The sequence below is a fragment of the Triturus cristatus genome, chromosome 4_2 (assembly GCF_964204655.1).
Source record: "Triturus cristatus chromosome 4_2, aTriCri1.1, whole genome shotgun sequence".
Classification (NCBI taxonomy): Eukaryota; Metazoa; Chordata; class Amphibia; order Caudata; family Salamandridae; genus Triturus; species Triturus cristatus.
In genome coordinates this window covers 169,615,237-169,638,658 of record NC_140586.1, presented here as the reverse complement: position 1 = coordinate 169,638,658, position 23,422 = coordinate 169,615,237, and the positions used below count along the sequence as shown (strand labels likewise).

At 43.9% G+C, this 23,422-nt stretch overlaps 1 protein-coding gene across 11 annotated transcripts in view; it reads left to right on the top strand.

Moving 5' to 3' along the window:
• STAT6 (signal transducer and activator of transcription 6) overlaps positions 1-23,422 on the top strand; it is a 760,203-nt gene that overhangs the window by 644,282 nt on the left and 92,499 nt on the right. For 7 of the 11 annotated variants that reach the window (XM_085600982.1, XM_085600976.1, XM_085600985.1 and 4 more), the window contains 4 exons: positions 2,211-2,305; positions 3,677-3,813; positions 19,447-19,593; positions 21,765-21,828. In XM_085600982.1, coding sequence (XP_085457108.1) covers positions 2,211-2,305; positions 3,677-3,813; positions 19,447-19,593; positions 21,765-21,828 — 443 coding nt within the window. The remainder of the gene's footprint in view (positions 1-2,210; positions 2,306-3,676; positions 3,814-19,446; positions 19,594-21,764; positions 21,829-23,422) is intronic. The other 4 variants (XM_085600983.1, XM_085600981.1, XM_085600980.1 and 1 more) reach the window with 1 other exon arrangement.

Sequence of the window (23,422 nt, the reverse complement as noted above, 5' to 3'; positions counted from 1 at the left end):
GAGTTGACGTTAAGGTGACATAGGACAGGATGTCGTATTGAGTAGCAGATAGGGGTCTCGCGTAGGACAAGCTTCTCTCTAGACACAGGAAAGCTACTGTTTCTATGTGCCATCCCATTAAAGCTTTCCTGCCCTCCAATTGTCATTATTGTAGTCCCTTGCTCCAGCTCGCAAAACTAAGAGAATTATGTGTCTTTTTGGGAACTGTAATACATTTTAAGTTGGACCACGTGTTACAAGTGGTTTAAAAAGATGAGTCTGTCAACAAGCATACCCGATTGATTGCAAAGGTGGAGCATGTACAAAGTGGTCTTTTTGGCAGAATGTCCACCAGTTCCACCAAAAGCATTGCTGCTATACACTGTCAGTCTACTCAAAGAAAAATGTTTAATTTTCCTAATTAAAAAATTATATCTAGACAAACCCACTAACCCCTATATTTTAAGAAGTACAGCAAACCCCAAACTAATGGGCTCACAAAGTGCAAGTAAATCACTGAGGTCGACCTCAATGCATGATGAGTGTATACCAGCCCAGCAAGTAAGTCACTGTGCACGCTGTCTCTTTCCTGTGCATGTGAGATCAACCTAGAGTTTGATGAAAATATGCAAAGTTTGTACCTTAAGGAGTTTATAGATGGTTGGAGGACTGGGAAAACTGAGCACTGTAGATTAAACGATTGAGGTACACTCGTAAAGTGTTGGAATGCATGCAGTTTGCCCTTTTCTCTTTACAACCTCATTTTGGCTCAGAACTTTTAGAACTGAATAGTGATAATGTTCTCCTGTAGGAAGTGAGAGATATAAACTCATTGAACTTCATTACGATTTCTCCTGGTATTTATTTCCTACCTCCACCTCCTTCCTCTGGGAGTAACTGACAGCTGTGGGTGCAGACCTACCGAGGATTACAATTAAGATCCTAGGATTCCAATGAGAAAATTAAAAATTAGCGGGGAATCTGGATTACGGCATCCAATTCTATTGGTAAATTTCCATGCTCCCATAGACAATTTTGACTGCTTTCAGCAACACTAAGGGGCCGATAGCAATCTGGCTCGGAAGGGCTCCAAACGTAATCCGGCCGGAAAAAGTACAAGCCATACGCGTGTTTTCCGACCGACTCGTACAGCTGTACGAGCTAGCAAGTATGACGCGAGAAACGCAAATTCACTGACCAAATCGTTTCCGGGTCCGAACTGCTCTGTACGTCTCGTCCGTAGGCAAACTGTGCCGTGCAATGGAGGCGATTTCCGACCGAGCCAGTACGATGCACGATTCGGACAGCCGGATCGTGTCGGAGCCTCCAACACATAAACACTCCGGGAAGCCGACTTTGGGGATCCGCGCCGGACCCCCTTTTACCCGTAGCCTTACAAGTCGATCACAGGGGGGGACCCACACGTTCATGTCCCGTGCGGGTGGCGAAGACGCGTCCCCCTACAGGGGGTGCCATTGTGCGCAACATACTTTTTTCATCAATGGGAGCCTATGTACGTGTCGTACAACAGGCTCCCATTGACTTCAATGGGGCTCCGAGCGACCCGTTTCCGTCAGCGCTTCAGCGCTTGTTCCCATCGTACTCGGGCGCTCGGATCCCCGGAGCACGAGTCGGTTGGAAAGCCCTCCGGATCCGAGCCTCCTCCCAGCGAGATCAGAATCGGCTTCTTAGTTGTGACAGGGGTGGTAAAATTCCAGTTTAAGAGCCCTATTGGAGAATAGATTGCATAGACTTGTATCCTCACTGCAAGAGTTACAGGTTGTGCACTCCAGTGTTCTGGATGTATATATTGGTGGAACATCTGCCATTTTGGAATGTTGACGTCTTGCAGATATTTCGAGACAGCCTGCTGATGCAGTGAAAAAGCTGCCTGTGGAGCTCTAACCCTGGAATCACACAATCCTGCTGCAGTTTAAGGGTGAGGTGTGCTTGTTTGGCTGGTCCGTTTTGGGTGCTTCACCTGAAATAACTGGGGGTGCTGCAGCACAGGTTTGGTGAAACAACTTGCTGGATCCTCAAACTAGAAATGAATGACTGTTGAATGTCAGCACTGTGTTTCATTACAGAAGCGGATCAGTGTAGTTTTCTTGTTTGAGCTTGATGTAGGTCAGGCTATCTCCAAGTGATAGTGTTCTGATCAGCCTGCTTCCCTGATTGCCTTCTCCTGTTCTTCACTGTCACTCCTCTCTCTTTCATTTGTTCACTGACAGGAACTGCTGCCCGGGCGCAGCTTCACCTTTTGGCAGTGGTTTGATGGAGTGGTAGAGCTCAGCAAAAAATGCCTGAAAAGCTACTGGTCAGACAAGTAAGTTAAGAGCTTCTTATATCTTAGCCTTCAGGTGTATCTGTGGATTGTAACTATGTTGAGATGTGTAGGATTTTAACATAACATAACATCACATTTGTGAAGCGCACGTTCACCCAGAAGGGTAAAGCTAAAAAACAGATGTTTATCGATTTTGTGTACTTCAGTATTTGTGGGAATTGAAAAATCTCCTTTATTTTGACCCCTTACATAATCATAATGCTGGACACTAGCTGGTGGCTAATGAACAATTTCCACTGGGACTAAAGACAGCAAACACTCTCTATTGGAACAAGCAGTGGCTTCTGCAGGGTATGCTGACCAATCATTTCGCTCTAAAAAAGGGTACAAAGTCATAGCAAATTCCTCCTTTCTGCAACTCTGAATTAGGTTATGCAGTAATGCTTCACCAACGAAACCGAATTTGACCCCCACACCTTTTACATTGATGCTCCTTGGCCCATTTCAGTCATGTTACACACACTGATTGTTAGCTGGCACTGCTTACCAATTACACAGTTTAGTTACACTCTTTTAAAGTCAGTCAAAAAAAATCCTTTACTTGGTTTTTTCATAACCGTAAAGAGCAGTGCATAAAACAAAATTTTTTTTTTTGTCACTAATAAAATGTTCTGTTTACAAAAGTTAAAAGGTGCTTGTCTTTTCCATAAAATAATTTACAATTGCCCCCACATGTCTTACATAAATATTGGAAAAACTCTTTTCTATTTTCATGATAAATTCATTACTTTGTAGTTCCTAAAAACTGTCCTTTGTGTGGCCCTTTGCTATCGTGAACTCTTTTAAACAGAAGACCGCAATGAGATTAAAAAAAATCGTGATGCTTCTGGTAACCAAGTCCTATTCACATCGCTGAATGTTCCAGAAAAAACGATCATTCGACTAATTCCAGCTCGGGTGCATAATGTGGTTGGTGGCACATATCTCAAGGTAATGCCTTTAGGTCTGTTAATTGACAATGAACCGTCAGAGGATTCAGTGGTGTGCTAAACGAGCTCCATAAACAAAGTAGCCAGGCCTGTGAGAGGAGAGCAATACATATTGACTGTGAAGTATCAAAGGTCTATAACTTTCAGTCTGTAGTCATGCACATCTTGAAGAAGTAAAAAACATTTGCTAAATGACTGAAGGTTACCCTGACTGAGAGCAGAAGTAGATGACAAAATGAAGACCGGAAGTGTCCAATTCATTGGTGAAGTGAGCCAGCTTTGTAAACCAGAGTTATCCTGATACCTGACTGCCACTTCAAACATAGATCCTGGATTGTAGAACTGAAGCAGTTAATCTGAAAGTGCTGAACAATGTTTTCTGTTATACTATAAAGTTGACAAATTCTGATTTATCCCACAGGCTTATAATCGGGTTCATCAGCAAACAGTATGTCCACAAGCTCCTCTGCTCGCAGCCAGATGGAACCTTTCTTCTCAGGTTTAGTGATTCGGAAATTGGAGGAATCACTATTGCCCACATCTTGAGGAACCAAGAGGGTAAGCTTGAGCCATGAATACTCACAGGGTGGACTGTGGGAGGGTGGGAGTGATGGATACACAGATGTCTAGGTAACAGAGGGCACAATTTTTCAAAACTCCTAGATCCTGTTTGGAACGGTCCACATCATGTAAAAAGTGATTCTAAATTTTCCTAAAGTTTCCAGAGATCTCTAGACGTCTGAAAAAAAATACGTATTGAGGAACATTAACCTGAATGCTTATCCAAGCTCTTTAGATTGTAATATAAAGTCCCTGCAAAACAGTCTGAGTTATCATCTTTAATCATTTAATTTTCTCAGCCCATGGCATACTGTGACTAGTAGCTCAAAGGGTCACTGCAAGCTAGATCAGACATCGTTCTAACCCTGTCTCGTATTTTCTGTCCATTTGCAAACGAATGTAGTGACAAGGATTCCCTTTTTAGGTCTCGCTGAGTCAACGCGCCTGCGCTGCTCGGAGAGACATTTAGTATGTGAGTTTTGAAAGTGCTGCTGGCTGGCGACAAGCTTGCGTTCCCGCGAGCGTGCACGCGCGCAGCCGGCAGCTTTGCAATATGTACAGTCGCGATCACTCACTTTTGCACGCACAGCCTACTTTCACTTTTTAGGTCTCGCTGAGTCAGCGCGCATGCGCTGCTCGGAGAGACATTTAGTATGTGAGTTTTGAAAGTGCTGCTGGCCAAGCTTGCGTTCCCGCGAGTGTGCACGCGCACAGCCGGCAGCTTTGCAATATGTACAGGCGCGATCACTCACTTTTGCGCGCGCAGCCTACTTTCACTTTTTGCGCGCGCACCACTCACGTTTCTTGTTTTTTTCTATTTTATTATTTTATCAGCCTACTTTCACTTTTCGCGCGCGCGCACCGCTAGCGTTTCTTGTTTTTTTTCTATTTTATTACTTTATATACATTTTCTGCCTCTGACTTTCGCGGGCGCAGCCTACTTTCACTTTTCGCGTGCATGCGCGCACACCACTCGCATTTCTTGTTCTGCTATAACACTACGGTGACATGAAATGAATGAGTTACAGTGAGAGGATCTGAGATTATTGACAGCGTCAATCTGTGCGAGTAAGTATGGGTAACAGAACGACAGTGTGACTCAGATTTGAAATGCTACCTTTTCTAAAACGGTAACTATGGAAATGCCACACATAAGCAACCTTAAAACTTGATAGATATGAAAATATTATTCTGCATTTAAAATCGGATACACGGGAATACAAGTACCAGGATGCAAGAAAAAATACACAGGGTCCGTGAGCCACTCTCAGACTGCCATTGTAAACTTAGCTCTTCCCAACACCAGTCTCCCCCCTCCCCCACCACACACACACTTTTTCCTAAAGGATCGCGCTGTGGAAATGTTTATACGGTCTACAGTCATAACAATAACGCTCATTCTCAAATTCCCAGCATGCCTCAGACATCCCATATTACAGCGTGGAGGGGGTTAGTAGTCTCCAACATAGTAGCCTCAAACATTCCCTGGTTTTGTTTTCCAGCATGATTCACTGAACCAGGCTGGACATGGGGTACACATTTTCGCACCCTGCCGTGGGCACACGATTTCAAAACATGCCTTAATTGCTGCCAGTCCACAGCTCGATCAAAAGCCAACTTTTATCAATCTCCAGTAACAACTAACTTTCCTACAATACTTTCAGTAACCCTCGTGGCGCAGTGGGTGGGTTTTAGTTACATGTCTCCAGCAGCCCCTTGTAGCCCGCCTTCTGGTTCCTGTCCCTCCTCTGCAGCTCTGCTCTGATGTGCCTTTTCCAGGTCAACTCCATGTCAGTTTCAGTTTAAAGAGCCCAGTGCTGCGGCTGAGCGTTTCTACGTCAACAGAAGAGTGCATCATAGGAGGTTTAGTTCCCGGTTGTGAATTCACAATCTCTGCGTTTGTTACAAATGCTCTTCTCGGATAATAAGAAACAGGAAACGCCAACAAGTTGTTTTCAGAAATTAGACCAAATTAGGTATTGTAATACCATGCAATACAAATTAGGTACGCACACTGTGCACTCCAGACAGAGAAAACTAACCACGAAGAGTGCCCCAGAACCTATGTACAACCTTGGGGCCACGTAATGGTGGAGTGAATCAATAAAGAGAATTCGATTTCTTCCATTGTCAATAATCTATAGAAATGTTTGTCCATTTAAGGAAATACTACAGTTATTTGCTGGTGAGTTTGGGGAAGTTACCTCCACTCCAAGATGGCACTCGCGGCACTCGGTATTGTGAAGCAAGATTGTCTAGTTCCTCTAGGGAGGCCGACTTCCGAGTTGTCTCCTTTTCTATGTCGATTCATTTCTGTAGTCCCTCGCCAAAGTTGTTAGTCCTGTTTTTATTTATTTTGCCTGGGAATAAGTGGTATAGGTTCTTTTCTAAGATGGCGACGTCATTATAGCTAGTTCTCATTATCCAATTCAATAATGCTTTCAATGAATTGGCGTGACACAACTTAGTCTTTGTTTATATTGTACTGTTCACAGTGCTGAAACCCTTGTATGACGACCAAATGGCGCTGCTGAGAAAATCTTTTGATCGGGCAGCGATAACAGTTGGAAACAAGCATTGGCAAAGCCAATAGATCTCGCCTATCATTCGAGAGCTATTGACTTTGCAAATTTGTTTTATTCGTGTTGTACACCAGGGAGCCTGCTATTCAGGATGGCTAAAGGTTAGTGCCGTAGCAAAATGTTTATCTAGCACGAGCTGGTGCTATTATGTCTCTCAAACAAGCACTGTAGTCTTCAGCACGAACCAGGTAGTTACAATTAACAAGCATTTGCATAGCCAATAGGTCTCGCATTAGGGACCTTATAATTGTTTAGCCATGCAACACTTGATGTTGTTGCACCAAGGATATTGTGCTGGATAACTAAACACTTATAAGGTCCCAAAGGCAAGACCTATTGGCTATTCCAGTGCTTGTTATCTTACTATTTTATGCACCTAGCATCTTTGATTCCTGTAGTGACTGGTAGCCATCTCAGCATTCCATTTCACAAACTTGCACCACCCATGGGTGACGTGGAATCTAGCACACTTGGTCGCATGTGGCATGAAAGCTTAGTAAACTAATGCATCCACTTCAGAGACCTGTGTGTCTAAAGGCCACAGGAACAAGTCCCTGCATGTTAACTTATTCTTCTGAGATGTGTAAAATGAACACAGTTGAGCCGGGCTCCAACAGCATCTGTTATTAGCACTTGGAGACAATTTAGTGTGCTACAGACACGTGGTCCTTAAACATTCATATCTAATTTTTGTCAGCCCAGTCCTTGTCTTTCTGCCCCCTCAATGTTACTGGACAATAGATGTGGCAGTTTTGTGGTGCCCTAACCATCAACCCTACCATACGCCCACATGTAGTCTTGTACATTGTTTCCAAAAGACATTGCTTGAGCTTAATGTCCATGCCTTTTCAGAGTGTGCAGAAGAAGTCATTTTTCCATAAGCAAGGGTTTCAGGGTGCTCTGGCTTCTTCTCAGTCCTTTTGTGGTGGGGGGGATGTGTTCCATTATAAATCCCAGCCTCAGCAGCAGCCCCAGGGTGCTGGGCAAAAGTGAATATGCCACGGTGGGGGTTCGGCTCCATTTGTTCCTGGGTCGTTGGTCAAGTCTGATTTCCGACCAGTGAGTCCTGTCGGTCATCAATCAGGGTTACCAGATTCCATTCCAGGGCCTTCCCCCTTTGGACTGTTTTTGAGTTACCCTGTTGTCAAGAGACTTGTGAAAAGATCTGCCATGTTGTCAGGCATGGACCTTTTGCTGTCAAAGGGAGCTGTTCTCCTGGTTCTGGAGGTGGAACGGGGCCTGGGGTTCTATTCCACTTTGTTCCTGGTCTCAAAGCCCGATAGCTCATTCCGCTCGATTCTGAATCTCAAGTCTTTGAACAAATTGGTACGGCTGGATCAATGTTGGATGGTCACCTTGCAGTCCGTCATTCCCCTCATCCTAAAGGGCAATTTTTTGGCTTCTCAGGACTTAGAAGACGCCTATTTTCATGTTCCTGTCCATCCGGGAAACCCCTGTTTCCTGAGGTTTGCAGTGAATGAGGTCCATTACCAGTTTTGGATGTTGCTTTTCTGCCTCTCTACTGTTCCTCGGACTTCTACCAAGGTATTGGCTCCTGCTGTGGGGGTTTTGCAGCTTCAGGGTTTCTCTGTGTTTCCCTATATTGATGATTGTTTTGACTCTGCTTCCTTCCTTCCTAAGGTTCTTCTGGCAGTGGAGGTGACGATGGCCATGTTCTAGGGTCTGGGGTTCAAGCTGAATCTGGCGAAATCTCATCTGGTCCCTGTTCAGAGACTTCAGTTTATCAGGGAACTTTTCGACACCCTGGTGAAGCGGTCCTTCTCCCTCCTGCTCGGATCTCTACCCTACAGCTTCTTCTGAGGGACCTGCTGAGTCGCATATCTGCCCCGGCTTGGGTTTGGTTGCGGGTCCAGGAGTTGATGGCTGCCACCACAGCTGTGTTTCCTTGGGCTCACCTACACCTCAAGCCCTTGGTGAATGATCTGTTGTCAGAGTGGGACCCCTCCCGTGCATGTTACGACACTCTGGTTGCTCTCTCCCCTGTTCTGGTTCAGGATTTGGACTAGTGGCTTTGCACTCCCAATCTGGAGTAGGGAGTGCGTTTTCAGCTTCTTCCTCCCCTCTTGTTGACAACGTACGCTAGTCTTTGGGGATGGGGAGCCACATTGGGGTCCCTGAAGGCCAAGGGTCAGTGGTCTTGGGCGAACAGCGCCCGTTCCTTAAATTGGCGGGAGTTAGCGGCCGTTTGGAAGGCGATGCTGTTCTTTCAAGTTTCTCTCTAAGGGGCAATCTGTTGGTTCGTACCGACAGTCAGGTGGCTCGATGTTACTTGAACCGCCAGGGGGGAACCCTGTGCGCATCTCTGAATCTGCTGGCTTCCATGATTTGAGCCTGGGCGGAGTCTCACTTGTTGGCGTTGAGGGCTGTTTACATTCAGGGGCACCTGAACTTTCATGCGGACAGCTTGAGCCGCAACCTTCCATCCTCAGTTCTGTTCCATCTATCTGGTCCTCTGTTCCGGGACCTTTGTATTCGGTTCGGGACTCCTTGGATCGATCTTTGTGCTTCCCCTCACAACTCTCTTCTCCCTCAGTTCTCTTCCGAGGTGGTCTGTCCTGAGACTTTGGCTGTGGATGCCCTCTCAATTCCTTGGCCCTCGGGCCTTCTGTATGCCTTCCCTCCGATTCCTCTCCTCCAGAGGGTGCTGCCGAAGATTCAGGGGGAGAGGATGCCTGTGCTCTTAACTGCTCCTTTTTGGCCTCACCGCCTTCGGTTTCCACTGCTGATGCAGCTGGCCAGGGGCAGGTTTGTCCCGATTCTAGTGGTTCCGTCTCCATTTCAGTTTTCTCTTCTATCCTTGCCTCATCTTCGTCGATTAAATCTGACGGCCTGACTCTTGAACGGCTGACGTTGGAATCTTTGGGTTGTTCTTCTTTGGTGGCCTGTGACATCCAGCAGTCGCCTAGGCCTTCTACCCTTAAGAGCTATGGTAAGCGTTGGTGCTCTTTTGTCTCTTGGTGCACCTCTCATGGTGTGGATCCTGTGATTGGGAATCCGGCCTCTATTCTTGATTTCCTTTTGAGATGAGTTTTTAAAAGACTTTTCCCCTTCTACTTTGTCTGCTCAGTGAGCTGTGGTTCGGGCATGTAGGGGTCCGGGAGCCTCTTTGGAGGGTGTTGCTCCTTTGGTGAGTTGGTTTCTTCAGAGTTTTCGGCTTTGTCGTCCGGCCGCTCCTTTCATTGTGCCTTCTTGGGATTTGCTGACTGTTTTGAAGGGTCTGCAGTTGCCCCTTTTGAACCCTTGTTGTGAGCTGATTTGTTGTGGCTGTCTGCTAAGGTGGCATTTTGCTTGGCCATCACCCTTCTAGGCAGTTGGGTGAGTTGTGTGCTTTGTTTGTATCCTTTCCTTACTTTCAGTTCTTGTAAGACAGGGTGATTTTGCGGCTTAACCCAGCTTTTATCCCTAAGGTCTCCTCCAAATTACATTTACAAGAGGAGGTGGTTATTCCTGATTTACCTGGGGATGGGGATACGCTTGTTCCTTCGGCCTTGGATGTTCGCAGGGCCCTTCAACGTACCCTGGTGTTTCGTCATTCTCCTGCCCTGTTTTTCTCCTGTGGGGTTGTGGCCAAAAGGAACAAGGTATCTACTTCAACCTACAGTCGGTGGGTGTGATTGGCGGTCTGCCAATCCTATAAGTCTGTGGGTCTGCTTCTTCCGGCTCTGGTGCAGAGACGTTCGACGCGTTCTGTGTCCACTTCCTGGGCTGAGGCGGCGGGAGTTTCTATCCAGGAGATTCGTAGGTCGTCTACTTGGTAGTCCCATCATACGTTTGTCCGGCATTATCTCCTTGATGTCTTGCATGCCTCTGTGGACAATTTTGCTGTTGGCTTCTTGAACGCTGCTGTGTCTTAATCATTTGTTTGATCAAATGTTTTCTACTTTTGCATGGGTCGCTGGTGTCCTGCGTTTTTCTTCTTATTTTCTGCTCGTTAGGTCCTCACATTGTAAGGACTGGGACGAGGAGGACATATGAGGTGGTACTGATTCGTTACCTACCGGTAATCTTCATTACCCTGATTAAGGTCCTCCTTGTCCCAGTCTTGTTCCCTCCCTCCCTCCCACTGTGTTTGTGTCTGAACATGTTGATAACAGGCATGGCTGTGGGTGGGAGGGGCTTAAATTATGGACATAAAAAAAAATAGTGTTTGTATAAGCCTGTCGTGAGGCAGGAATGCCTCACATTGTAAGCACTGGGACGAGGAGGACCTTAATCGGGGTAATGAAGATCACCAGTAAGTAACAAAACATTACAGTCAAGGGACTGTGTGTCGGGGAAAACCCAGGGTTGTAATTGCCTTTATTGGTCATGGATGAAGGCAGAGGGGGAGAGTAGAGATATTACAACTTTGTAAGCTTCTGGTCCCAGTCGATACTGATCGAGGTGGTCCCACCTCTCCCATAACCCTTTAAACAGTCATCCTAGCTGCAGCTCTTTTATCTGAAGTCCTTTAACTATTTTTAGTTACTTGTATAAATTATTCCTCACTCCTTCACGGCTTCCTGATGGTTCCCTTTTTTTAAGTTAGTCCATACATTACAGCTACAAGAACAAACACAAGTATGTTTCTTTTTTAACCTTATTTTGTGAAATTCTAATTGTTACTTAAACGCAGGTCGTTTGGTGATGTGGTACAGCAGGACGTGTTTCCTGCTCACGTGCGAGGCTGGGGCGGGGCACGGAAGTGAGCATGCGGCAGGCACACATCGTTGTGTGCAAACCCGGAAGATGGTTATCCTGATCGGGCTGAACATGCGGCATACACATTAATGTCTGATTAGGCTGACACCTGCAGAGAAGATTTCCCTTCAAAACTCTTCCCCTATATAAATAAATAACCAGTGCTTTTAGCCAGGCACAAAAAAGTGTGTTTCAAAATAGGATCACATGGAGCTAACCGATCTTGCTGGGACAGAGAATGAGCCTGAAGCGATCATTACAATTTCTAAGCAGTCATTGGACACTGCAATCAAAGAAGCAATAAATTCTGCTATTTCAGAACCTCAGGAAAAAGGCAAAGCTAAATACGTACGATTATGAAGAATCAGAGGATGGCCTATAAAGAGTAAATATGTCCAGGGTACAAGTCCTAAAAAAAGAAGTGGGGGGACTAAACAGGTTAGGCAGTATGCAAGGGAAATCATGACACGTGCCATCGCAGCGCATGATGTCACGACGCGTGACATTGCACATGACATCACAGGAAGTGACCTCACTGAAAGTGGCATCACAAGAAGTGACATCAGATATTAAGACCTCACACATATGTTTATCAGGTACATCATGAGTACATTTAAGCGCATTATGAGATTTAACAAATGAGATTTGGCGTTGGAGTTGTGCCAAAAAAGTGGCGCAATCTCAACGCCAAATCTGGGCCTCAACTAATACATTTATGTTTTTTAAACCCTGCCACAAAGAAATTGGCAACAAGGAGAAGCAGGGTAGTAGATCTTTTATGCTTAATTGGTTGCAAAGTCTACATTTAAAAAAAATGTATTGGGTTAAGGCATGTGCTGTGAAGGTGCCCAGTAAATCTTAGGGAATAGTAATAATGGTGAGATAACTCTGGTGGTTAATGCACTTGCTGGAGAGATCTGTGTTCCAGATTTGAATCAAAGTAGTAGAGAAGGTAAATGTGTTTCCTGCAATGCACATCACCTAACACGATGATGACAGATTTTTATTTTATGTACATAGTAAAGTGGTTTACTGCTTTTAACACAGAGATCCTTTTGTTACCTGCAGTTGATAAATTGAAATACTTCCAAAAGACCACAGTGAGGTATGGACATGTAACTCCTACACATTGTAACCCTCACTGTCTCATGTAACTCATCTTGCACATTAATTTACATATGTACATGATTTATTGTCAATGTATAATCTGTATGTTACATAAAGAGCTCTGACACCCTCCATTGGGTTGCATAGCGCTATAAAAGAAATAAAATAGTGCTATTGAAATTGTTATTTGTGTAAATACTGGGACAGACAAACACACTTGACATTCTTACAGTGCATGAACTCATATACAGAGACTGAACAAAGGCAAAAGCACACCTCTCTTAAATACCTGTGAAGAGATAAAAAGCTGTGTGCCTTTGTTTTCCCTCCATTGCATTTACTTTTAAGTGTGAGGTTCCAGGCTGCCCACAGTCAGGATATTAAAACAAAAGGAGGCCTGATGGCCCTTAACTTTGCCCAGCTGGAGGTGAAAATAAAAAGCCCCCTCGCTGCCTGCACGTTGCTGCTGGGAAGGGAAAGCAGGCAACATGCAGGAGCTGCTGTACGTATCCCGGTGTCTGAACATTACACCGGTACACGTTCAGCAAATTTCTGTGGGGCTCAACTTCTTGGCGTGGGACGGCGTCCACCCTGTGCAAATAGTGGGTGGACGCCGGTACCTGCTTGTAACCCCGACTTGTGCCCTGAATATTTCCAAGAATGGCATATGTAGGATCTTTTGAAACACATAAAAGAGGTTCTTAACTTTAAACAAAAACAACACCAATAAGCTGTTTTATCACGACACGACCTCTCAAACTAGATTCTTTGCCTTTCCATGATATGGTGAAAAAACTTACCCTTGAAAGAATGAAAAGGCATTGACAAAGCATCCTTTCCTCGATTTATGTCACAGAGATATGTTTTTGGAAGATTTTGCTGAAGAATTTCAGCAAATACCAAAAATAAATTCTATATTAGTCTACGGCATCTTCCTCATCTCTGGCTTCTGAGGAGGCAACACTACTGGATGCAGTGGAATGGAAGGTAGAGGCAGCGTTTGAAAGGTCCTATGCAGCAGCACATTTTTTCATTCCGTATGAACACTTATGCAGCCTACGCACAGAATTGCAGACTCTGGTTGATTGCTTGCAAGAACAAAGAGATCCAGGTTACATTTTGGTAAATATGGGATTGTTGGCTCAATTCTTATCTTTGTTTCTCTTTGGGCAGCAGCCACAGTGTCTGGAGCAGCCATAAGGGGAAAAAGACTCCCATGGTAACAACTTTGGAAAATAGACCAGACTTAGATCATTAATTCATAAACTGCCATTTCTAAGCACTAAACGATTTGGCACTGAGCTTAGTGACATGGTCAAAAAATTTGTGGAGGAAAGGAAAATATTGTTCCTATTTAGAACAACATCTGGGATGAGATCTTTCCTGCAAAAAAAGCCAATGGCTGTACGAGATTCAAAATGTCCCTTTAAAAGCAAGGCACGAGGCTGGGGGCAATGCTTTTTGACAAATCCCGGTCCCAGCACACTTCAGGACCGCAAAATCAAAAGTCCTGACTATATATGGAAGAGCAAGTCTGTGGCAGAATCTCAAATTTCCTTTCAGAATGGAAGAAGATAGTCCAAGATCAATGAGTTCTGAATATTGTTTGAGAAGATTATTCTATGGAGTTCACGGAAGTGCCTCCAATGACTATTTCATCAATTCAACATTACTCAAGGTAGAATCAAGGAAGCAGGCTTTGCTATCAGGAATTCAAAGCCTGACTCAGAAAGGAGCATTATTACCAGTTCCACCAGGGCAGAGAGGCTCTTGCTTCTACTCTATAATCTTCTTGGTGACAGCACCAGATGAAAAATACTGGCTGATGTTGAATTTGATAGCAAGGAAAACATTTGTCCTTTACACTGCATTCAGGATGCTAACTTTACAGGCCATAAAACCTCTTTTTTCAAAGGAAGATTTTATGGCAACTTTGGACTTGCAGGACACGTACTTTCATATACCGATTAATCCTTGCAGTCAACAATACCTAAGGTTTGTGGTACAACAATATAATTATCAGTACAGAGTCCTGCCATTCGACCTCTCTTCATCTCTGAGAATATTTACAAAGGTACTGGCAAGAGTTGTTGCCTATCTCCAGTTTTAAGACATACACATTTCTCCCTACTTAGATGACTGACTTATTTGTGGTTCTACTTTCTTTAAGGCTCAGTCCAGCATCGAAACAGTGTGTATGACACTGCAGTCTCTGCGATTGTTGATGATACTTCAAAAATCAAGCCCCACAGACTAAGAGGAAGAAGAGCTTCACATATGGGGTGCCTCAAGATAGAGTCAGGAATGCTTTCCTGACAGACTCCAGGACAGTCAATCTACAGCAACAGTTGGCAAATCTCCTATGATTACCCAAAGCAATTGTGAACATGTGGTTGAGAGTCCAGGGCTTACTGTCTGCACCAGCAATGGTAGTTCCGTGGACCCGACATCATTTGAAACCTCTGTACTACCACCTACTCAGGCACTGGTCTCCTGTGACACAGAGTTACATGAAGTTAATTCCTCTCACAAAAGAAATATCGAGCAAGCTGTACATTGCTTTCCAACATCCAACATCTGTCTCGTTTCACCTCACTATGAAGGCATTCAGGTTGATGGTAGATTGGTTTGGTATGCTGTGGCTGGATGTTTTCGCATCCCGGGCCAGTGCTTTGCTACCCTAGTACTATTTGGACCGATGGTACCCGGATTTGTAGAGAGTCGATGCCCTTTCAATTCAGTGGCTGAAATGGTTGCTTTATGCTTTCCCTCCAAGACAAATAATCAAAAAAGTGTTGCGGAATATCCGAGCAGAGAACGTGGAAGTGATTGTGATAGCACCATTCTGGCCACTATGGCCATGGTTTCCCTACTTATGAGGCTCTCAATAGTTTATAAACTCCCACACAAACCTCTATTCCTAACACAGAAGCAATTGTGCAATTTTTACCTAACGGCTTGTAAATTGTGGTTTAAACAATCTAGGGTGATCAAGGCAGGTAGCCCTTGCTTTGCAAGCCATATGGAAGGCATCTACACTCAAGGCATATTCGAAACATTGGTTACATTTTGCATCTCGCAGATTATCCCTTCAGTAACAAAATTGTTAAAAAGTTTCTGGTTGAGAAAGCTAGTTGTCCCAAATCTGATTGCGGAATGGGATTTGTCAGTTGTGTTGAAAGGTTTACAAGAGCCCCCGTTTGAACCACTGGAGTCAGCCAATTTCTTATGGGCATCGGCAAAACTGGCTTTTTGCAATTCCAATCACTTCAGTCAGACGATTGGGTGGAATTTTCTCGTTAGTCATTATTTACCCATACTTAAAATTCCTACCTGACAGGGTACTTCATATGCCAGATCCAAAATGTAGGCCCAACATACAAAAGAAATTCCATCTCTCGCAGGAAGTATTACCAGTCACCACCATGGAGTCTTCAGACCCCATTCCAGTTACACTGGATGTTAAAAGAGCTCTCCAAATCTATATACAAAGAACAAAAGATTTCAGAGAGCCGAGAGCTCTTTTTATATCCTATGTGTAGTTAACTAAGGGAATGAAGTGTCAACTTCCACAAGAAGCAGATGGGGTATACTAGCTTTATCGCAAGCCTACTTGTCTGCAGGAGTCAAACTGCCACACTCAACACAAGGCGGGTCAAAGAGAGCAGTTGCCACTTCATGGGCACAGTTAGTGAGAATTTCACTACAAGAGATTTGCTGGGGCCATACGTGGTCCACTCCAAGCCCTTTCATACCCCATTATCGTTTAGATTTGGGGAAAGAGGAGTCTGTTAATTGTGCTTCAGGTATTCTTCAAGATGCGATGAAGTAATTGTAAGCACTATTAAATGTCCTTATGGCATTAATGGAGATTGTGGTGCGATTTCTGCTTTTGTATATCCTCAATCAGTATCGACTGGGACGAGGAGCACTTACGAGGGGGCAATGATTCATTAATTACCAGTAAACTTCATTAGACCCTTCCCCCTCCCAAATTCACGACACTCACAATATGAACAAGCATTGAAAATGCACTAGGTCTCACCTTTGATTAAGTTAAAGCCATTTGCTTTGCTAATGGTATTGTATAGCAAAGCAAATGGCTTTAACTTAATAAAAGGCGAGAACTGTTGCATTTTCAATGCTTGTTGGTGCTTGTGATGTTCCTGGAGAACAAACAGCTCGAATGTATCTTTACAAAGCCATTTCCTCTTGCCTACCTGAGTTTGTGTACATCATTTTAAATGGGCCTTTCTTTTCCCTTCCATACATAATACATGATTATTCATTAGTAATTGAGCAAACGTCCTTTTTCATATGATGTGTTTTCTGTTATACTATTGGAATTGTGTATCACAGCACGTTGACAGTATGCTTCTTCTGTTTGCAAAGATATGTAATGCACTGTATTTGAGATGTAAGCAAGACCTTCTCGGGTGTACTTAGAGAGCAGACTCCACGTTAATCTGTGTATTTTCTCCATACTAATATTGTAGGATAATGCTTACCATATTCATTGAAGGCAGGCTGCATGACTATCTTTATAGTGATTTATACTTATAATAATTTCAGAGCATTTTTAGAGGCAGTCTTTATGATTTTATAATTTTTTTACTATTGACTGAGTATGAATTGAATTGACTAACTATTTGCCTTTGTGCTTGCTGTAATGATTTCTACATTTTAAATAAACCTTCATGGTTTCTAAATTAATCTTGTCCTGTGTGGATTTCTATTGTGGATTTTTCTCTGTGGGTTACTTGCAATTCGATATCTAAGGCCATCAAAGTTTGGGACTCACACATCCCAGTCCGTTCACCATGCCTTTTTACAGTAAAAAGCTCTGCCAACTATCTGGCACCATAAAGAAGAGGACAGGAAATATATAAATCAGGACAAATGTTGTCTACATCATATCTTCATAATGTGTGCAGTTTGTTACTTAGCTAGAACAAATGCTCTATCTAAACTCACAACCTGAAGTATCTATCCCTTTTATAACTTCTGACTATGTTCTGACTTCACAAATCAAAGCAACATTAAATAGAACTGAATGGCAAATGTCCTGACTATAGTATTTATGTAGTTATGTGCCCCAAAACACTAAACATGTTAAGTGGCTGCTCCAAGTCCTTTGCCCATTGACCAAGCTTGTGTCATTCGCAAGCAGTGTTGATATAGAAAGACCTTCTGAAAGCGACATTGTGGGTTGGGAGTGTTAATATTCTCAATACATAATAAACTTTAGTCACTCAAAATACAATATTGATAAAATAATCTTGAGTAATCAGTAACCACTGCACCTGCTGCACCAACCGTAGCTACGCCCGTTACAAATACAGGTTATGTTAGGCGACTCCATTGCAGCCTTTCAAATACATTTAGAACCCAGCCTATGCCTCCTGCGATTTATATTCAACTGTAGTTTCACTTTCTGCAGTTCATTCTGGATGCTTGGTTCACAGTGAACTCTAGAGACAGCAGAGGCTATAACGTTATGTACACTAACACACACAGCCTGTTGACCTGAATGAACAAATTGCCTAGTCGGACAGCAAGGAGCTTATGGAAATTTCTATGGCAACTTTAGCAAAGTGCACAGCTGCAGAATGCAGAAAGTGGGCCCTGAGATTGACAGGCAAATAAGCAGGCTCATTGAAAGAGAGAGGCTTCTCTGCTTGTCAAGCTTTCACGGGCGGGCGAGTTTGGAACATACCTGCAGGCGGCACGTAAGGCCGGGGACAGACCTGAAAACAGACTCACTCCGAGCAACTGGTCCTCTGCGCGGAGCGGTGCGTCGAACCCTCCGATGTTTGCTAGGCACCCTTACCTATTGTGCTGTGGGGACACCAGCGACAGAAGCAGACATCAGCGTGCCGATCTTTGCTTTGTTTACATTTCTGGGGGTGGTTGGTGGGTTCCCCGGGTTCTCGGGCGCGCACAGCAGCAGCGGGTGTTGTTTACAAGTGGAACTCCTTGGGAACAGAAGACGGCGAGGAGCCTGGGTTCCCCCGCAGATGCTTCCGCCGCCTTATCTGGGAGCGCTGGCCACCGGCAAAGCTAAGGTAAGGGGGTGGGGGAATCTGTAGGTTGGTGGTTCCTGAAGCGCTCGGGTAAAGAAACTTGGAAAAAGTAAGGCACGATGCTTGGGGACAAAGCTGCTTCAGTGCTCCGGGGCTTCTTAGCGCAAAAAAGTGAAGAAGAAAAAAGTGCACACCGCCTAATGAAGGACTGTGTGTACTGCCGCCGGTAAGAAATCCAATCCCGCTGGGCGTGGATCAAAGGAGACAGGGTGGCAACAAACAATGAGTGACATGCCTTCAGTGCAATCACTGTAATGCCTTTGGCATAATTCGTGACGCCAAACATCACGCACGAATCACAACTGAAGGCGGAGCTGGGACGAGGTTTCTGGAACCGTATTGTTTCGAAGAAGCCTCGTAAGACGAGAGCAGCGCATGCACTGCTTACGTGAGGCCGAGACCTAAAAAGCTTGTAACACACAGGAAGCCATGAAGAAGGGAGGGGCCATTTATATGCTTAACTAACAATAGGTAAAGGACTGTATAAAGGGCTATGGGAGATGGGACCATATCAATCAGTATCGACTGGAACGAGTAGCACCGTAACTTGTAGTAATACAGTTTACCGGTAAGTAATTAATTCATTATTGCCAGAGGTTCCGAGCATGTAGGGTGAGCTGCAATTTTGTTAAGATCAAAATAAATTATAGTACGGAATAACAGTGCCATATTTCAAAAGATATTTAAAGGAATATTTAAATAATATATTTACATGTTTGACTACAAGTTGTAAGAAATATAACATTTTCGAAGTAAAACAGCAGAAACAAAGGTTTACAGCAGGTTCTGTGAGTGGCCTCTACTAGTGAACACTGTGTTCCTTCAATCCCATTAAGAGATTCAAGTACAAACCCTCTAGTGCCAGACCTTGGGTGGCAAGTTTGAAGTGTGGCATTTACAAAAATAAGATTATATTAAAATGAAATACAATTTAGTTAAAACGAATAGATATTGAAATTATTTTTGTTATTTATTATATATAAGATTTAGCTGTATCAAATGAGCAGATGTTTTTATTTAGAGCATAGTGATTTGTCAGTGTTTGCCTAACGGTATCAAAATGATTGATCCTTACCGGTCTCTGAGTGAGCCCGCTCACATTATTGTCTATTTAAAATGTTTCTCGTTGTTATCATATCCTCATCTATCACCGCCAGGCGCTGCCCAGATCCAGAATATCCAACCATTCACTGCCCATGACTTGGGCATCCGCACACTGGGCGATCGCATCCGGGATTTGACACAACTGAAGTATTTGTACAAACAGAAGCCGAAAGATGAAGCCTTCCAGAAACACTACACAAGTGAGTATGCAGGAGTGTGTCATCATAGATTGAGAGACCACAATTCGCTTCTCACTGTCGAATAGGAAAACACAATTCTCTGCAGGTCACCATGCTTCTGTGGCATCAATTTCCATTCAGTGTGCACATATCAAACTTCAAGTTACCCATCAGATGTTCACCTTGACTAAGAGCCGAAAAGCAGTCATGATGCCCAGGGTCATTGGAATTATGTGGCAGTTGAAGACCATATTATATGGTGAGCTGACTAAGTTATGTATAAAGAAAAGTCAAATTATGTGGCATCACAAATTGCATTCTGGAGGGTCTAATATATTGCTGTTGTGTCATGTTATTACACATTGATACTGAATAGCTCCCACAAATATGCAAAATACAAAGGTTTCTTAAAAAAGACAAGTATTGTACACCCACCATATCCTATTGAAAATGGTATTCCCCAACATGTAATGTTTTTGTATTGCAGGAAAGCTCAGGAACATTAACATATGAATACCATCCATTGCTAACTCTAATAGTAAAATAGAGAGTGTTACACCTAAGTGTGCACAAGTAAGCTTGATTTCTGTTGTGTGCAGCATTATTGTTGTGCTTAGCAGAAACTACGCCTACCAGCACACCTTTCTTGTAATAAAAGCTTTTGCCTCTTTTATTGTGCATATACCTGTTGTGTTGGGACACTATTTTTGGTATGTAGGTTTAATCTGTCTCTATGTTATGGGCCTTTAGAAGTGGCCCTTTCCTTTAAGCAGGTGTTATACAGATCTGCATTTTACATTTTGTGCACCCAAAGAAAGTGTCTCGCTAGGCACAGTAATATTTAAGACATCCGACCTTAAAAAGGGAAATAACATGTTTGTGGGCTGTCTGTGCTCTGCATGCCCTCTTGAAATAACAGCAGCTTCAGTAACTGTGTCTCTGGTGTACTACGAACTTTACAGAAAATTCAGCGGCCACATTACAGCATATTCCACTGGTCCATATATAACAGAGTATTGAGTCAGTCAGTATATGTCACTAGCTTAGGACTTTGAATGAGTACAGACATTCAGAAGTATTGCAGTGGCACCCAGTGGTAGATATTTAAATAAGGCACTGCTTAAAAGTTCCAGCAACAAAACTGCCTGGATGGTTAAAGTACATGTCTGGCCGAGATATTAGGCTCTACACCGCCTGCCTTTTAGGCCCTATAATGAGTGGCCTGTTAAACGGGCCGAGTCTATTCCTCCCCTGAATTACAGGTAACTCCGTGAGGGGGGAAAATCCGGCCATTTACAAGATCGACCCGGAGAGGTCACTAGAAATGGGGAATAACCAGGAGAATCAGTAATTCAAGCTCAGATTCTCCCCGGTAACTCCCCATTTCCCCAGGTACTTTCACATGGAAATGTCATCTGTTTTAGCAGCTAAAGTCTCCAGATGAAATAGATAGATCTGTGGTGTTCCCACAGATCTCCTAATTCCAGTGGAGCCGGTAATTGCTTTTAGCGGCCCCATCAGAATTAAGTGGCCACTCGTAATGACAGCCATAGAGCTACTGCTCTGTTCTTATATGCATTATGAGGAAACGGTGTAAATACAGTGGCAGGATAAAGGTGGCCAGTCAATATTCACTCACATAAACCCCAGGAGTCCAAGCCAAACCAGATTTATTGTCTGCAGATGATGATGTGAAGAAAACTTATTCAGCAAAAGTATAAGTGCAGATTGTAACTGTTTATCATCTTTTCTTTCCCCTTTATGATCATTCTCTCTCCTTTGCTTCCCATTCCCATTCTTCTTCCTTCTCCTACAAATTCACTTTTTTTGTCACATGCTCTCTTTTCTCTATCGCTCTCCCACTCCTCCCTAACTCTTTATTTCCATCTGTTTTCTCTGATCACCCTCCTCGTTATACACCCTGTTGATCTAAATACCTCTGCTGGGTGTCTCTCTTCTCTGTTTTACTTTTATCTCCTACTGCTCTTTCTATCTTTGTCTATCTGCATATGCAATTCTCTCTCACCCTCTCTGCTTGGTTTTGTTTTCATCTTCTTCTACTTCCACTTTTCTTTTCTTCCCCTCTTTGCTTGATTCTCTTTCATCTCCCTATACTTCTGTGTTAATTTATTTCTGTTGCTTGCTCTTTCCCTATCCCCTTTCTGTTTGCTCTCCCACCCTCTTAACCTTAGAAGTACAATCTACAACGAAGTCTGATGGATACACACCAGCATCAATCAGGATGGAAGTCAGCAAGTACGTACTAAACATTTTATTTACAAATTTAATAGATGAAATGACTGCAGTTACACCCTCTATATTAAAGGCAATAATATTCTGGAAGAGACATCAACTGCGAATTCTTTACCTAAGAATATTAGGGGCCTGACTGGATCCGGAAAATCTTGAGCAGTACCTCTACGCGTTGGTATGTGGCACCGACAGATCCATGTTTTCACGCGCAGTGGTGCAAGTTCTCCAAGAATGGGGAGAACCTTGACTCTATCTATTTGCCACTGTAGAGAACACGCAGTATCAGCACTACTGCGTGTTGGATTTTCCAAAGTGGCTGTCGCTCGAAGACGCATTCAGCTTAGAGCATACCTCGGGACTCCTGTACACCTTCCTGTCAATACCACTCCTGCCTCAAGTTCTCAAAAAGAAAAGGATCAACCGTGCCCAAGTTATCCTATTGGCTCCAGACTGGGCACAGAGTGTGGTTTCCTGAACTCCTGGGCATGAGCCTCTGCCCTCCGATCATGCTGCCTGTTAGGGAGGATCTCCTGTTGCAGCAGCAGTGCTGGGCCTACATACAAACCTGTGCATGCTCCTTCTTCATGCGTGGAAATTGTGCAGTGACACCTGAGTGTTTTTGATGTTCCTCCCAAAATAGTTAATATCATTCTGACAGCCAGGCGCCCCTCAACAAAATCTGTAGACTCCTGCCGTTGGGAAAAGTTTGTGGCTTTGTCTTCAGCCAAGCACGCTGACCCACTTCATCCAAAACTGTCTGAGCTGTTAATGTTTGTGTTGCCATTGGCCCAGCAAAGCCTAGCTCTGGGCACTGTTAAGGGATATTTGCCTGCCATCTCGACTTTTCGGTGGATCAGCCCTCGCAATTTGAGTCACCTGTTGCAACTTGTTTTTTTAAAGGTTTGCAGCTCGTTTCCACCTTTCCCTTTGATTATGGCCCAGTGGAATTTTAATTTGGTCCTATCAGATGTGTTCTCCTTTTGAACTCAGGCACAGCTGTCCTCTTATACTTCGGACTCTTAAGACGGTATTCTTTGTTGCCTTTACATCAGCACGGAGGGTGAGTGAGCTACAGGCTCTTTCCGGTCACCCTCTGTAGACCAGCTTCCACCTGAACAAAATGGATCTTCTGACTTGTGCTTTCTTTCTTTAGAAAGTGGTGACCCCCTTTCACGTCAGCCGGTCAGTACGTCACCCCCCAGTTATTCTTTGCTCCCCCTCTCCTCTCTAAGGAGGAGGAGAGGCTCTATCACTTGGATCCAAAGAGAGATCTTAGTTTCTATATCGATTGCACCAATGAACACAGGCTGGATGATCAGCTATTCATTTTTTTTATAGAGTTTTATATAGCGCGAACTAGACCTGAAGATATCAGGTATCAGAGCGCTTTACGTGAGTACCAGATTCGTTATCATTGGATTTACTGGAGCAAATAAGCAAAAGGCAGTGCAGAAAAGTACCATCTCTCAATAGATTGTACTTTGCATTCAAATCTGCTACACATTAGTGAAAATGTAGCCTCCCGAAGGCTTAAGGTCTCACTCCACCAAAGGCAAGGTTGTTACTACTGTGTTGGCACACAAGGTGTCGATCCTGG